This window comes from Nelumbo nucifera, chromosome 3 (genome assembly GCF_055504915.1).
Source record: "Nelumbo nucifera cultivar China Antique chromosome 3, China Antique-T2T, whole genome shotgun sequence".
Taxonomy (NCBI): Eukaryota; Viridiplantae; Streptophyta; class Magnoliopsida; order Proteales; family Nelumbonaceae; genus Nelumbo; species Nelumbo nucifera.
This window is the reverse complement of record NC_142651.1, coordinates 21539867-21556040: the sequence shown is the minus strand read 5'-3', so window position 1 is coordinate 21556040 and position 16174 is coordinate 21539867. Positions and strand designations below refer to the sequence as shown.

Below are 16174 nucleotides of genomic sequence, written 5' to 3'. Positions count from 1 at the left end.
ATACGAGAAGTGTTATTATTAAATATTAATGTGCTGCTGAAGCGTGTTGATTTAAGCTTTGTTCATACATCCGTATGGAGAATACAGGTTTCTGCACGGATCAAACAAGCATATCTTTTGGATTTTGAGACCACGTAGGCTGTAGCACGTACTTACATTTGATTCCATTAACACCCACTGTGACCCACTGCCCATGCCTATGTACAGAGATGCATGAACCCATCACATCTTCACGATTAGAGTACCCCTACACTCAATGAATTGGGATCTGCTCCTCACTGGGCGCCTCACACCGACCTCACATGTACATCTCACCATGCATTGGGAATAATGACGGTTCAGCCTAGGGTCAGAATTTTTAGGCCCAATGGAGTGGGGGTTTTTGACATTTTAAATGTTTATAGCTCTGCAGTGAAATTCAGAAATTTGCATTGGGCCTGTTCGTACTTCTCCATGAATAATAACATATTAGTATGAGAAGTATTCCCAATGCACGGTGGGATGTGCTTGTGAGATTGGTGTGAGGCGCCCAGTGAGGAGAAGATCCAGTCTCATCGTGCATGAACTCAAGTCATGAAACATGAGCCAATTAAGAAGGAAAACCCTTCAAAGTTCCAAGAACAACCACCCCCCAATGAAATGCAAAACCAGTTGATGCGATTCCTTGAATTTAGTGTAAACACCGGCCTGTTCCCATTTTGTTGAGGGAACTCAAAGTCATGAAACATGAGCCAATTAGGAAGGAAAACCCTTCAAAGTTCCAAGAACAACCACCCTCCAATGAAATGCGAAACCAGTTGATGTGATGCCTTGAATTTAATACAAACGCTCTTGTTGATGTGATGCCTTGAATTTAGTTTAGTGTAAACACCGGCCTGTTCCCATTTTGTTGAGGGGTCTCAGGATTTAGTGTAAGTTCCTCTGCAAGTAACAGCTCAAAGTTCCATCCACGTAAAACAGGTAAAAAGAACAAAAAGAATTGCTCCAAAATGTAGAAGAGCCCCTTTCCCCGTCTTCTCTTTCTGCTACATTTCTGAGAGTTCGTACCAATGGGAAAACGAAATATGCAAAAACAGATTACAATTTTATAACTGCAACTCTGTAATTTAACAATAGAATACCGAACTGAACGTATCAAAGAGAGAGAGGAAGGGGTGTTAATAATAAGGAAAGATTGAATAATTTTTCCTGGATGTTTTTATTTCAGTTTCATGGACATCTAGCACAGAAACCGACAACATGCTTGGATGAGTTTGGTACCCTGACCCTCAGAAGAACATAGACCAAAATGCATTAGTAATTCACACATGGTTTCAAGCATCAAAGAGCTTTACAGCAGCATTATAAGTGGAGTCCGCTCAAAAGTCAAAACAATGCAATGTCTTTCTGTTTCTGGTTTACTGAGGATAATGTTGTAAAGGACATCCTCTCAGATAAGTGAAACTCATAAATAGATAACAAAAAAATATACAAAAATGTAAATCCACTTGAGCATCATTGAGTTAAATTGGCACCCATACTCCATTCAGCCCCCACTTTGGTCCCAACCCATGGAGTATAGCTGTCCTGTGACTCGAACTCCTACAAGAGCATTTCCAAATTTCTTTAGGATCTGAGGATCACCATTGGACAATAATACTCGAAACAACAACATAAAAAACAGTGTTAGATAGAGAGGGTCAAACATACAAGCTGGCTCAACCGGAAATCTGGAGGTGTATCAAGCTCAATATTGCCAGGATCAACAACGCTCAACTTTTGGCACTCCTCCAGGTCCCTCTTAAGATCTTCTACCCCTATTTGAGCATAATCAGACAGGCGGGGCTTTTCCTTCTGTTCTTTGCCATCTCCATCCCCACTGGAGGACTGGCTCTGAAGAAGTTCATCACACAGAGACAGTCCTTCCACGAGCTGCTGAGAATCTAACAGGAACTGTGATTCACCTTCCCACCATTTTGGATCTTCCCCATTTTGATTTTCATGATTGTCCACCATGTCATTATCATGTTCATCCAGTTTCTGGGAACCTCGACCATCGGGTTTTTCCAATTTAGGTTGTATCTCATCTTCCAAGTACCTTGTCTCGGGATGCTGAAAAGCAGAAGCAAATGACTTACAAATATCAGCTAACTAATAGGATCTTAGGAAGGAGACACTTTCATTTCAAAATTTCAGTGGCAAAATGTGAGAGCAGAAATTATTTGTTAAATGAGTGTTTTCTACCTGGGAAAACGTTGTGAGGTGACTACATTCTGGTTCTTTTCCAATATCAAGGTCAGAATGCGGCCTTTCACAATCTTCTACTCTGTGATCTTGATAGTCAAGCTCATCCAACCCAGGTGGCAAACCAACTTCTATAGATCTTTTCCCATGATGCTTATGTAGCACAAACAAATTAAGATAAATAAGTGAATAAATAGCAGATTCATCACTCTATTGATCTATATCTATATATTAGCAATCTTAAATGACTACATGAATAGCAAATTCTTTAATCTTTATATTGTATGAATAGCAGAAAGGATACATTACGAGTGCTAGATGGTTTTCATTTCCCCCACTTTTACCTGGCCACAGGGTTCCATGTAATTAAATGTAGATTCTTGTTCATGTCCACGATCAGAATGTAACCTTTCAGTACAAGGTGGATCAGGAGTCACAGATTTAGGAGTAACTGGATCAACTTTTGCAACAATGGCTTCAGCAATATCAAGAGGCTGGTCTCCTTCAATTTTGTCACCTTGCTTTGCCTGTTGCTGATAAAATATCTTAGAAATAACAAACTCTCCATCCTTCTCATCCTCCCCAGTGCCAAGGTGATATTGATGCATCACCCAATTAGTTTTCTCAGGTTTTCCACCCCTTGCCATGCTCATATAGAGAACCATGATCTTTTTGCATCCTCTTTGTACTCCATCCAAAATCACAGGTTTAGTTCTCCCAGTCTTGTGCCAACGGACATCACCCAGGTCATCATCAAGTATTTTCCTCCGTTTCCGTGTTCCAGTACTGTAAGCTCTAATTGCCCGATGGAAGAAGTGGGACACACTTCCATCTTGCTTAACACCTAAAAAGTAGTATTTTTTCCTTACAAAAGTCAGTTGGCCATAGTTAATGGTCAAAGAATCAACATGCACACAGTAATTTGTGACTGACCTGGTAAGTTTTGAGGATGGGTATAACAGATTCCATCATCTTCATCGACAGTTGGAATGAACTCATCAATAAAAGGATGAGGTTTCACACCTGATGCACCAACTTTTGCAAGCAAATGCCAAATAATCTCTTGATCAGATGGATCGAATTTCACACCTCTGGGTAAACCTGGCCACTGTTGGGTGATCTGAAAATAGAGAGGTTTTAAATACTTTTAACACAGGTACAATCCCACAGGGAACTGGAAATGAAGGAAGATGAAGCAACATATGCAGAAATTTATTTCATTTTTGTTCTCCGTTTTTCCATTTTTCTGATAAAGTAGTGCAGGCATATAAATAATAAATGATAACCCTGGTTTAGAACTATAATTTTTGGCAATGGATGGGAACTTAAATGCAGGGATGGACAAATGCAACAGAAATTTCCTTTTCTATATCAACTCAGTATATCAGAAAATCCCAGTTGACTTGGTTTTGTCAGCAGCTCTTAGCTCTTTCTAAGAATTAACATTGGAATATGGACAACTACATACAAACTTAGGCCCCGTTTGGCACGTCTTTCCGTGCAGTCTTTCGGCTGCTTACAAGCCGGGAAGAGTGAAAATCGGTCTATTCCCGTTTGGCACACAGAAGATCTCGCCGCCAAAAGACGGGGCACCAGAAAGACGCGGGAAGCCCATTTTGGGCTGATTTCGGGAAGCTCCAAATGAAGCTTCCCGCGTCTTCCGCGTTTTAATTTCGCGCGGAAAGACCCAAAACGATGCACGGAAAGATTCGCATCTGTCAAATGGTCTTCGGGCTGCCCAGATCTTATGTCAAAAGCTCAATGCATCTATTCACAAAAAGACTTGCCAAACAGGCCCTTAATCTATCTACTACATAATTCAAATCACTTATATACTCGGAATACTCCTCATATGGGAGAAAACAATAATTTTTTTTATAAGTAAGAAAAAAAATGCTTCTCTTGTTTGCATAAACTAGATTCTACAAGTTAGAGGGTCAGAGTATTTTCTACAAGAATCTGTTTAAAGGTAGATGAGCAGTACCATAGTATAAAGATTGATATACTGATAAAAAAAAGACCAAAATACATGTTATAACAAAAGTTGTCACATGATGCCCTGTCTAACAATTTCTATGCTCCTAGAATTAAGCAAAGAACATGTCCATAAACATTATTCTCCTAATACATAATTATAAGTAGCTATGCCCACTATCATCAAATACATACAATATGCTTTCCCTGTATTCCACTTTTAATTTATTAATTCTAATAAATGTCATAGACAGGCATTTGCCATGTATAGTCTTACTTTGTTCCTGGCATCTAAATTTGGCAATGTTGTCCATAGCTAATATTATGTAAATGGAAACTATTAATCAAAGATTTCCTCTAACTAATTTCTGTTGTTCATTAAGGGAGAAAACAGGTGAATTGCAATGTTGATGGACACCCCACCTTTAAATGACTATGCAACAGTGGTCCAACCATTTAAACTGTCAGGTAGGGGACTAGTATTTGTATTTTCCCAATTTATAACTCAGGACCCATCAATAATTAGATTTTTTTCCATTTAATACTGAAATTAAGATAACCATGAAAAACAGCTATTAACTTGTCAATTGTAATTTAACTAATTAAGTTGTAATACTTTTATGGTTGAATAGCTTTATGAGTTTTAAGAATAATATTTAATATATGATAAAATAACAATTATATGAGATGTATTGAATCCCACTTTTTTGTTCAAAAAATCGGACTCCTGGATATGTATCAGATTCAAGTCCCATGTCTTTGTCCATGCAACATTGGTGAATTGTCAGAAAACCTATGAAACTTAGTGAATCATACATCATTGTTGTCAATAATATGGTTACACTTTGGACAGGCTCTTGTTGGGTTGCTTTTCCATTTGATGTTTCTAGGATCACATGTTGCAGATGCACTCTTGATTTTTGTTGCAATTCTTTTGCCATCAACCAACCATGACGTCCTACATGGTTACAAAAGGCAAAAGTTAGCTGTAGTTAACTACAATATAATAAAAAACGTAAATATGTGTTGTTCTTCAAAACATTAAAGCAAAAGATTAGATGGAAATAAGACTTCAGCAAGATGAGGAACTGAAAGTATGAAACTTCAAACATGTTTAGGACACTAAGGTTTTTTCTCATACAAAGTCTGAAGTAACCAGAACTATCAATTTAGGCCCCATCCATTTTCAGGTTTCTTTTTCTTTTTTTCTTTTTTTTTTTTTTTTTTTTTGGGGGGGGGGGGGGGTGTTGTTGACCAACTCCCTCATGTTCTTTTTCAGGCAAATATGGGACCCACAGTAATGGCACTTTCCCCCAAGTAAGTTTTTGACCATTTACCCAAAAACTCTTACCCTTTTCCATTTTCAGGTATATATATATATATATATTAAGGGGGGAGTTGGCCAACAGGAAGCTGACCAACTTCCCCATGTTCTTTTTCTGGCAAATATGGGACCCACAGTAATGGCACTTTCCCCCAAGTAAGTCTTTTGACCATTTACCCAAAAATTCTTACCCTTTCCCAGCTGGTAAGTTACTTCCCCACCAAGAGGCACTAAATTTAATAAGACAAAAATGCCATTAAACAGCCACTACAAACAAAAAGATACAAGGATAAAAATGGAAACAGGGAAAACTTACCTAGGCAGAAAAGAACACAGGTAAATGCACTTACCTGGATAAGTGTTACCTGAGAAACACTTACCTGGGTAAGTGATTTACCTGAAAACGAACAGGCCTTAATGTTAGATTTTTTTTTATCAATAACAGCAGAATTTATTAATAATAAGGAACTTTAATTACAAGAGAGGGGGAAGTAAACTTTCTTAACTCCCCCATTTTAGCAAAAACAGAAATACAAGATTAGAAATGAGCCCAAAAGAGAGATCACCTATTCAGCCTCGCTTGACTAACCCATCCGCAAGTGAGTTAGCAGTTCTCTTTACCCAACTGAATTTCACCTCAGTGTCCCTAGTCAGCCACTTAAATTTTTTCTTTTCATTGCTGTAGTTCCAAATGCCAGAGTTATCTTCCTTTAGCCATCTCACCACCACCTCTGAGTCACCTTCAAAAACCACTTTTCTTAAGTTCAGCTCCCTTGCTCTTTGGGCACCTTCCAGAGCCACAAGGATCTCAGCCCTAAGAGAGTCTCCTTCTCAAATAGGGCTTGAGAACATGGCTATAATAAGCCCCTCGTCCCCCCACCCTTAAATGTATCAACTCCATTAGATGTTTTTTTTTTTTTTATTTGAGAGGAAAATGTTACAAGCTAATTTCAGATGTTCCCATTACAATGCCAATTGTCAATGGTGTACACTAAACACAAAAACCGCACCAAGGAGTTATGCATCCTTTTTCTTTGCTTCAGAATATCTAGATTAATCATAACTGCATTATCTTGAATGAGAAAATTGTTGTGAATGTACACAGTATGGACCACCACATCATTTTCCATTTAGCATACCTGTTTTGCACCTTAGTGAAAGCTTCAGCCTCAATGCCAGTTCTTTCAAGGACTCACTTGGAACTTGAAAGAGTTTAAAATTGATGTCACAAATCTTATTTTTCTTGTTTCTCTATTTTTTTCCTCAAACTTCAGTGCCCGTTTAACATATGAGAAGTACTTACAAGTTCCACATAAAAACTCAAAGAGGTCATGAATCCTCAAAGCATTTATTTCAAAATTTCTCATTAACATACTATTGTTTTTGACAGAAGATACATTAACATTAACATATACTTGTTAATTGGAGCAAACCAATAAGATGCCCAGCAACTTAGCAAGGACATGTATTTGTACAACTGAGAGTTGCCTTAAGTTGTATACCAGTTCGGTGGTCTGTAGTTTTTTCCATGTACACAGGGTTTAACATACAAAAACAAGACTCATGAAACAGGAATTAATATCTCGCTTTCATACCATTTGAAATATTACCTATAAGATGAAAGGAATTCCAACAAAATGCATAGCTTTCTCAAGGTGCAAGGTCAAACTTCATTTCTCAAATACCAAAGGTGGCCAGCGCAACTGAATTGAGGAATTTCATACCTATCAGGCTGATCAGCAGCTTCTACAAGGTCATCTCTAAATTGTTGGCGAATAGGTTGAGGAAGGTAATGGGGAAGTTCTTCCATCACAGGGTGCATTCGTGGATGGGAGACAGGTTCTGGATGGCCCACTTATTGCAAGTGAGTGCATTGATTCAAGACTCCAGCAAGGGGAGTCTGGCTTGGTTTGGCAAGATTAACTTAGAAAAGGCCTATGACAATGTGCATTGGCCTTTTGTTAATTATGTTTCACCAGGATGGGCTTCGGAGTGGTTTGGAGGAAGTGGATAGATGGTTGTATTAGTGATCTGTGGTTTTCAGTCATTGTTAACAGAGCTTCATAAGGCTACTTTAAAGGGAAAGAGGACTTCAGCAGGGTGACCCTCTCTCACCTTTCCTATTCTCTTTAGTAGTGAATCCTCTGGGCAGAATGATAAACAAGGCAGTGGAAGGAGGCTATTTAGAAGGATTTTCGGTTGGAACTGGTGGTCCAATGATATCTTTGTTGCAATTTGCAGATCACACCCTAGGTTTATCAAGAGCTGCTCAAGCAGACTTGATGTTTCTCAGGTGCCTCTTAATTTGAAGCGGTCTCTAGGCTGAAGATTAATCTTCAAAAAACCGAAATCATCACAGTGGGTGAGGTGCCTCAGATGGTTGAATTAGCAAATACTTTAGGGTGCAGCGTGGGTTCTTTGTCTTCTAAAGATCTGGGCTTACCGCTCGGAGGGCAATACAGATCTAGCTCCCTGTGGGATCCAGTCACTGAGAGATGCAAGAAAAAGCTCTCTAGGTGGAAGGGTAGGTTGTTGTCCAGCCTCCCGATCTATTATCTTTCACTATGATGAGAAGAAGCTGCATTTGGTTGCTTGGGACTCCATTTGCAAACTCAAAGAAGCTGCATTTGGTTGCTTGGGACTTCATATGAACAATGCCCTTCTTTGTAAATGGCTGTGGAGATTTGGGGAGGAACCAAACAATCTCTGGTGCCAAGTCATCCAATGCAAATATGGTAGTACCCCAATGGATTGGGTTTCCCGTGTACCACAACCGTCCTTTGGAACAAGCATTTTGTTGGGACACAAACTAAAGAAATACAAGTGTACAAGAAAAGGCCACAACAGCCTTTAAAGATTGTAACTAACAGCCAACCACTAGATCAAAGATTGTAACAAACTAGACAAGTGGACTGACAAGTGGAGAGGCTGGTACAACAGAACTGTAACAGCTGTATAACAGCAGTGTATAAATAACAACAGGCTATAATCGAATGGGATTATTGAATTGGGAATACAACCTCTCTCTCTCTCTCTCTCTCTCTCTCTCTCTCTCATTCTGGAGGCAGGCTCCCTCGAAAGAGTCCCTGAGTTAGGCAGTTCCTAACAAGTTGGTATCAGAGCCAATTCAGAGCCAAGATGCCAAGCACAACATCATCAGCAATGGAGAACAGAGTCGATTACATGGAAGGAGAAATGCAAAGAATATCAGCCGATGTCAAAGAAATCAAAGAAAGCTTTGCATCCTTGCTGGAAAGACTGGCACAGGCACCACCTGCGCAAATTCAGGAAGAACGCAGTGACACCGGTCATCGAAGTGGATCAAGAACTGCAAGAATCAAGTTTCCCATCTTCACAGGAGGAGATCCCACTTCCTGGCTTCTGCGAACAAAAAGATGCTTCGATTACCACGACACACAAGGCCCTGATCGTGTTCCACTAGCCTCTGCACACCTGGAAGGAGAGGCGATCGTCTGGTACCAATGGTACCGGCGACAACACCCAAGGGCCACCTGGGCCGACTTCACCGACGTCTTAACCATGCGATTTGGGGTCTCAGCCTTTGAGAATTATGACGAAAGCCTCGCTAAGCTACGACAGACCGGCTCCGTCCAAGATTATCAGATGACGTTTGAAAGATTGGCAGTGCGCGTGCAAGGCTGGCCAGAAAACGCGCTTGTCAGCAGTTTTGTTGGAGGACTTAAGGAGGAATTGCGGCTGGAGGTAAAAGCCATGCAGCCCACCACCGTTCTTGAAGCAGCAGCAATAGCCCAATTACATAAAGACAAAATAAACTGGGCAAGAAGGATCAGCCGACCCCTGGGAGCTGCGATCAGACCTGATGTAACCAACCAAGAACCTGGAATCTTGGGTAAACCAAAGCCCAGATCAGGAGTAGGAATCACAGGCAAGGATGCCAGCTCTGGTTCAAGCCCCGGCTCAGCCAAGAGGTTAACCTGGGCTGAGATGCAAGCCCGACAAGAAAAGGGCCTTTGCTACGCATGTGGAGACAAGTTCGGGTCAGGCCATCGTTGTAAGGTCCCGCAAGTTTTCTTCCTGCAACCTGAAACTGAATATGTCGAGCAATCAGCCAACATTGAGGAGCCAAGGGATGACCAAGAATGGGTACCAGAGACCAAGGAATACCCAGAAGTATCCCTGCAAGCCTTGACCGGTCTTGCTTCTTCTCAAACGATGCGAGTAACCGGACTGATACAGGGGCGCCATGTATCGATTCTGATAGACAGTGGCAGCACCCTCAATTTCATCACCCAAACCTTGGTCAGGCAACTAGGGGTTCCAGTCCAACCATGTGCTGCCTTTCGGGTGCATGTAGCTAATGGGAGCAACCTGGTATGTGACAGTACGTGCACAGAATTAAAGATAAGGATACAAGGACATGAGTTCGAGGTGGATCTACACCCCCTGGAAATCAGTGGAGCAGATGTCGTTCTCGGAGTCCAATGGTTAAGGCAACTAGGGCCGGTGATATGTGATTGGGCCCGCCTCACCATGGATTTCCAAATGGGCAGCTCACAAGTACATATTCAAGGGCAACGATCTAAGGGCCTAGGACCTATCAGCCTCGCCTCCCTAAGGAAGCAAGCAGCAAACCCAGCCCACATCGTTTTAATGCAGATAGACTCCCACACAAATGGCCCCATTCTAGCCCAAGAAAGCAGATCCGAAGAGGGCCGCACACAACTACAACAGCTCCTTCAGAAGTTCTCAGTGATCTTCCAAGAACCTAAGGAACTACCACCAAAGCGTGCCCATGACCATCACATCCCCTTGCTGCCCGGGACTGCACCTACAAATGTAAAACCCTATCGTTACCCCTTTTTTCAGAAACTGGAAATTGAGAGGCAAGTGCAAGAGATGCTTGATAGAAAAATCATACAACCCAGCCAAAGCCCATTTTCCTCGCCAGTATTACTTGTGAAAAATAAGGATGGGACGTGGCGGTTTTGCATAGACTATAGGGCCCTGAACAGTATAACTGTGAAGGATCGGTTTCTGATACCAGTAATCGATGAACTACTGGATGAACTTGGCAAGGCCACCATATTCTCTAAACAAGACTTGAGATCGGGATATCATCAAATTCGGGTCCATGAAGGAGACATCCACAAGACTGCCTTTTGTGCACACGAAGGGCATTATGAATTCCTGGTTATGCCATTTGGGCTGACCAATGCGCCAGCTACATTCCAGGCCGTTATGAATGACATATTTCGACCCCATTTGCGCAAATTTATACTTGTATTTTTTGATGGCATACTTGTATATAGCGCTACATGAGACGAACACCTAATACATCTACAAATCACCTTGGAATTGTTAAGGACTCATAAGCTCCTTGCAAAGGAGTCAAAGTGCGCATTTGGACAAACACAAGTACATTATTTGGGGCACGTAGTCAAGAACGGCAGGGTAGAAGCAGACCTAGAAAAGATCTCAAGCATGACAAACTGGCCCCGACCTCAAAATGTTAAGGAGTTACGAGGCTTCTTGGGGTTAACAGGATACTACCGGCGATTCATTAGAGGGTATGGACTGATTGCTGCCCCCTTGACTAGTTTGCTTAAGAAAGATGGGTTCTGCTGGACTAAGGATGCCCAACAAGCCTTCGAGACACTCAAGACAACTGTCTCCTCCCCGCCAACGCTCGCACTTCCTGACTTCTCAAAGGACTTCATCATTGAATGTGATGCATCAAGCCAAGGAGTGGGTGCAGTCCTCGTGCAAGAAGAAAGACCATGAGCATTTTTCAGCAAGGCAATGACCGCACAAAAATGGGCCAAATCAGTATATGAACGCGAATTGATAGCAATTGTTCTTGCAGTTCAGAGATGGCGTCCCTACCTCCTGGGAAGGAGATTCATCATACGAACTGACCACCAAAGCCTGAAATTTCTGTTGGAACAGTCCGTACTCTCCCCGGAACAGCAACAATGGATAGCCAAATTACTTGGCTACGATTATGACATTAAATACAAGGTTGGGCACGCTAACAAGGTGGCAGATGCATTGTCACGCCAGCCACAACTGTTCCCATTACTTCTCACAGGCCCTACATGTTCCATCATGGGACAGCCAAGGGAGGAAGCTGAAAGGCACCCACAACTGTGCAAGCTGCGCGCAGAGATCCAAGAAGACCCTACTAGCCACCCAGGGTACACAGTGGAAAACAACTTGCTACTATATAAACGCTGAATGGTGATACCACAGGATTCAGCCCATATTCAGCAGCTCCTGGAATTGTTCCACTCATCCCCAGTAGGAGGGCACTTAGGGATCCTACGCACTTACAAGAGACTAGCCACCCAATTCCATTGGAAAGGCATGAGAAATTCGGTCCAAAAATTCATAGCCGAATGCGTCATTTGCCAGAAAAATAAGGCGGATACCCAGTCTCCAGCGAGACTGCTACAACCACTCCCAATCCCGACACAAGTATGGGTAGATATATCCATGGACTTTATAACGGGACTTCCCCTTTCCTATGGCAAGTCCGCCATTCTCGTAGCAGTTGATAGATTCACCAAATACAGCCATTTTCTCCCTCTGCCCCACCCCTTCATAGCCTCCATGGTAGCTGAAATTTTTACTAAGGAGGTGGCACGACTGCATGGTACCCCCAACTCTATTGTCTCCGACCACGACCCTATCTTTATGAGTCAATTCTGGGTAGAACTTTTTCGACTACAAGGAGTGCAACTCTTAAAATCTACCAGCTACCACCCTCAAAAAGATGGACAGACTGAAGTGGTCAACCGGAGTTTGGAAACCTACCTAAGGTGCTATGCAGGGGAAAGGCCCCGCTAGTGGCTCAAGTGGCTTCATTAGGCAGAATGGTGGTACAATACCACATATCACAGTGCAGTCGGAATGACTCCCTTCCCTATATGGTCGGGACCCACCTCCCCTACTTCCCTATGAGAAGGGGTCTACAGCAGTAGCCGCAGTAGAAGACCAACTCCTCCAACGAGATAGGGTGTTACAAGATCTCAAATCCCACCTCCAGCGAGCCCAACAATGGATGACGGACTCCTACAACAAAAGACATAGGCCTGCCCAGTACCAAGTCGGGGAGCAAGTCTTCCTTAAATTACAACCATACAAGCAGGTTTCAGTAGCAGGCCACCCGGTGGAACAAACTGAGCCCGAGGTACTTCGGCCCATTTCGAATTGTGGAGCGCATCGGATCAGTGGCATACAAGCTGGACCTCCCAGCAACATCAAAATTACACCCTGTATTCCATGTATCCCTATTAAAGAAATGGCCAAAAACAGGAGCAATAACAACAACCACCCTCCCATCATTCTCAGAAGAGGGCCAAGTTCAAACTGAGCCCAGGGACTCTCTCTCTCTCTCTCTCTCTCTTTGGAGGCAGGCTCCCTCGAAAGAGTCCCTAAGTTAGGCAGTTCCTAACACATTTGGAAAGAAATAATGGCTCTGCTCCCTTTATTTCAAAATCACATCTCTTTCAGGTGTGCTAATCAGCTGCTGGCAGAGGCTTTTCCCTCACTATTTTCCTTAGCCTGATGAAGATGGTGCTGTCAAGACTCTTGAGTTGGTTAATGGTCAGGTGGTGTGGGTTCCAAGGTTCCAAAGGAACCCAAACGATTGGGATGTTGAAATCTTGGGTGAGTTGCTAAGCATTTTACAAACGGACCAGCCTGACATCAGCATCAGGGCTGCTAGAGTTTGCATCCAGAAAAAATCTGGTATTTCTACAGGATCTTATTATTTAGCTCTGCTGGGCACAGGTCAAAAAGTAGCTTGGTCCTGGATCTGGAGTGCTCAAGTCCCTTCCAAAATCCAATTTTTTGTGTGGCTGGCTGCACCGGAGAAGGTGCAGACTGCTGAAGCTCTTTTGAGCCATGGAATGGAGGTTGATTTTTTTCTTTTTTTTTTTTTTGTCAATTGGAATGGAGATTGATAGTTTTTGCAGCATGTATGGTTCAGCCTCGGAGTCCATCCAACACTTGCTAATTCACCGCCCCTATACTTATCAGGTGTGGTGCCATTTTGCAAAGCTCTTCAAGCCTTGATGGGTCCCTCCACTCTCAGTTCCAGATCTCATGTCTGGTTGGAGGGTTAGTTCCTTCCCAGTTAGAGGCAAGTTCCTGTCAAATTGTCTCCTTTTTGCAGCATTTTGGTCAGTGTGGAAGGAAAGGAATCAGAGGTTATTTATTTCCAAGGCTGAACCAGTGGAAGTTACAATAGGGAAGGTTGAGAGGAGTTTGATTAGTTGGGCTGGTAGCTTGAAGCTTTTTGTGGGAGTGTCTGTCCATATCTTTGCTGATCAGTGTTGATCCCTTCTGTTTCGATTGCTTTGTAAATGCTCTAATGTATATGATCTGTGCATACTTATAGGCACTTTTTTGTACATGAGTTGAGTTGAGTTGAGAGCACCTTGCCTACTTTTGATTATTAATACAATACTTTTACACTGCTTATAAAAAATAATATAAAAAACAAGATGAAAGTAATGCTACAATTACTCAAAAATGATTAATATTACTAGTTCATAAATCAAAGTTTTCCACCAGAAGTAATAACACAACATGTTCCTTAGTCAATTCATTATCTGCTCCAGTTGCTTCCTTAGCCCATCTTCAAACCGTGAAAATTGAAAAGGAGTAAGCAATGTGTATGCAAACCCTAAGGCTAAGTTTTCTTTTTCATGGTTCATTGGTTATGAAAACCACTATCTCTGAAGTGCTATTTAACTTTATATTTTTGCTGGAAAAAGTAATAAATTTCTTACTAGAAGGCTTTCAACTTGAAAGGTCACACATACAAGGCATGCTCTGAAGTCTAACACAAGAAGGCAACTCATTCATTGAACAGAGTTCAAAATATCCAAACAATATTGCAGATTATCTATTTATCTAATTACAATCTGTCTTCAAATGCATAAGAAAGGCTAGCAAGATATTCTTGACAAGTTTCAGTGCTTCAGAGATGACAACAAGACATGGACCATAAATCCACTAGCAATGCAAGTCGTATTGGTCCATTGGAGAAGGAAAAGTTGAACTTAAGGTACCCTTCAACAACTCAAAACTTAAGCTGAAGACTGTCAACATTATATAATAACCTAAGTGTGCATAACCCATTTCAAGGGTCATCTAGTAAATGAAACAAGATCTAGTGTAGATGACTAAAGTAAACGATCTGGTCTTTCATACTGAATAGGACCAGTGACTCGTATAAACCTTTAATACTCCTAACCAAGAAAGACCATACAAATATTAGACCCATTCTTGTTTTCCTTTTTACTTGCTTTGCCGAGGGGGGGGACAGTGAAGAAGTGGTTTTGTTCATGGGATATGGAGTATTAACAAATAGGTTTTCTGGGTATGAAAGATAATCATAAAGCCAACGTGAAGCAAAACTTGAAACCCATTACTTTAGATGAAAATTTGGCCTCAACCGCTCAATCACTCTCGTTGTTCAAAGCAAATACTTAACGAGAACACTCAAATGAACTTGACCGTCATTTAAGCTAGAGCGCCAGAAATAATACCTATTGCAACTGTTCAGATTAACCGCGCAAACAGTGCAGACGACTTGATATTTTAGGCTCTTTAGGAGGAACCTCAACATTTAAAATCAAGTAGCTGAAAATTTCTTCATTTATTTGTTTTCTTAAGATGGACACCGGAAAAAAATATATATATGAACCATGGGTGATGATCGACATGATTAAAGATCAAAACAAAGGGGATATCTCATTCCCGTCAGAACAACAAAAGGCAGAACTTGGCATCATTATATCTGATTGTCCTCTTTTAGTAAAATCTAAGTGTCCTTTCCTGAGTATTGTTTTATTTCTTGATCTCCAAAACAATCAAGTAAAATCCACAAAGAAGAAGCTAAAAGCACCCTTCTCAAGTAGTTCATTCAATCGCCGGAATATGATACCAGAGAGAGAGAGAGAGAGAGGGAAAGAAGGAGTACCCTGCCATCTTAATAAGAAAGGGTAGACCGTAGGCAGATTAAGCGAACAAAGACATCTGCATTCCTGCTTTCTTTCTTCTTCTGCTGCTGCTTTTTCTTCGGATGATAGAAGTTGGAGAGAAGAGGGTCTAGTCTCTACCACCTCTCTTCAGAAAAGTAAAACTTTCGACTTTCGAATTGGATTGAGAAAATTTTACAATGGCAAACGTCCGTCACGTCGCGCGTTCGCTGAACAATGCTCTTGTTCTTTCTATGGGTACGGGAGGATAGTATAGTAATTTCACGACCGCACTGACAAAACTTCTTCAGAAGATGGACCGACGAGTTCTTACTTCAGCTTGACCTACTGCTGATTGGACTTTTGTCCAACAGTAGACCTGACGTGACGTCGGTCGAGTAGGTACTCTCGTTTTTTCACGGTGGATGATGCTAAAGCCATGTCATCCAACGTTCAAAAATTTTCAAAGAAAAAGGACACGTGGCTTAATCATCTACCGTGAGGAGGCAAAAATTTTAGAAAGGAGGAAATGGTGGTGAATTAGGAACATCTACCGTGAATTAGGAAAGGAGGAAATGCTAAAGCTATCTCATCCTCGCAAATGGGCGCCTCACAGGCACATCCACCGTGAATTAGAAACATCTACCGTGAATAATTCCCAATGTATGATAGGATGTGTGTG

General features: G+C 41.7%; 1 protein-coding gene across 1 annotated transcript; it reads right to left on the bottom strand.

The window, feature by feature from the left end:
* Positions 1–1268: 1268 nt before the first annotated feature.
* Positions 1269–15727, bottom strand: LOC104601258 (SUPPRESSOR OF GAMMA RESPONSE 1-like). Its single transcript, XM_010264544.2, has 7 exons — positions 15495–15727; positions 5014–5155; positions 3157–3343; positions 2568–3067; positions 2224–2376; positions 1690–2091; positions 1269–1581 (listed from the first exon to the last, which is right to left on the bottom strand). Exons 1-7 carry the CDS (start codon positions 15500–15502, stop codon positions 1495–1497), a joined length of 1479 nt encoding a protein of 492 aa, XP_010262846.1. The 5' UTR covers positions 15503–15727; the 3' UTR covers positions 1269–1494.
* Between the last annotated feature and the right edge of the window lie 447 nt (positions 15728–16174).

Excerpts from the sequence above, each read along its gene's own strand:
- LOC104601258 (XM_010264544.2), bottom strand. Across the intron at positions 3,068-3,156 it reads CCATCCTCAAAACTTACCAG|GTGTTAAGCAAGATGGAAGT; the intron begins GTCAGTCACAAA and ends ACTACTTTTTAG. Across the intron at positions 2,092-2,223 it reads ACCTCACAACGTTTTCCCAG|CATCCCGAGACAAGGTACTT; the intron begins GTAGAAAACACT and ends TCTGCTTTTCAG.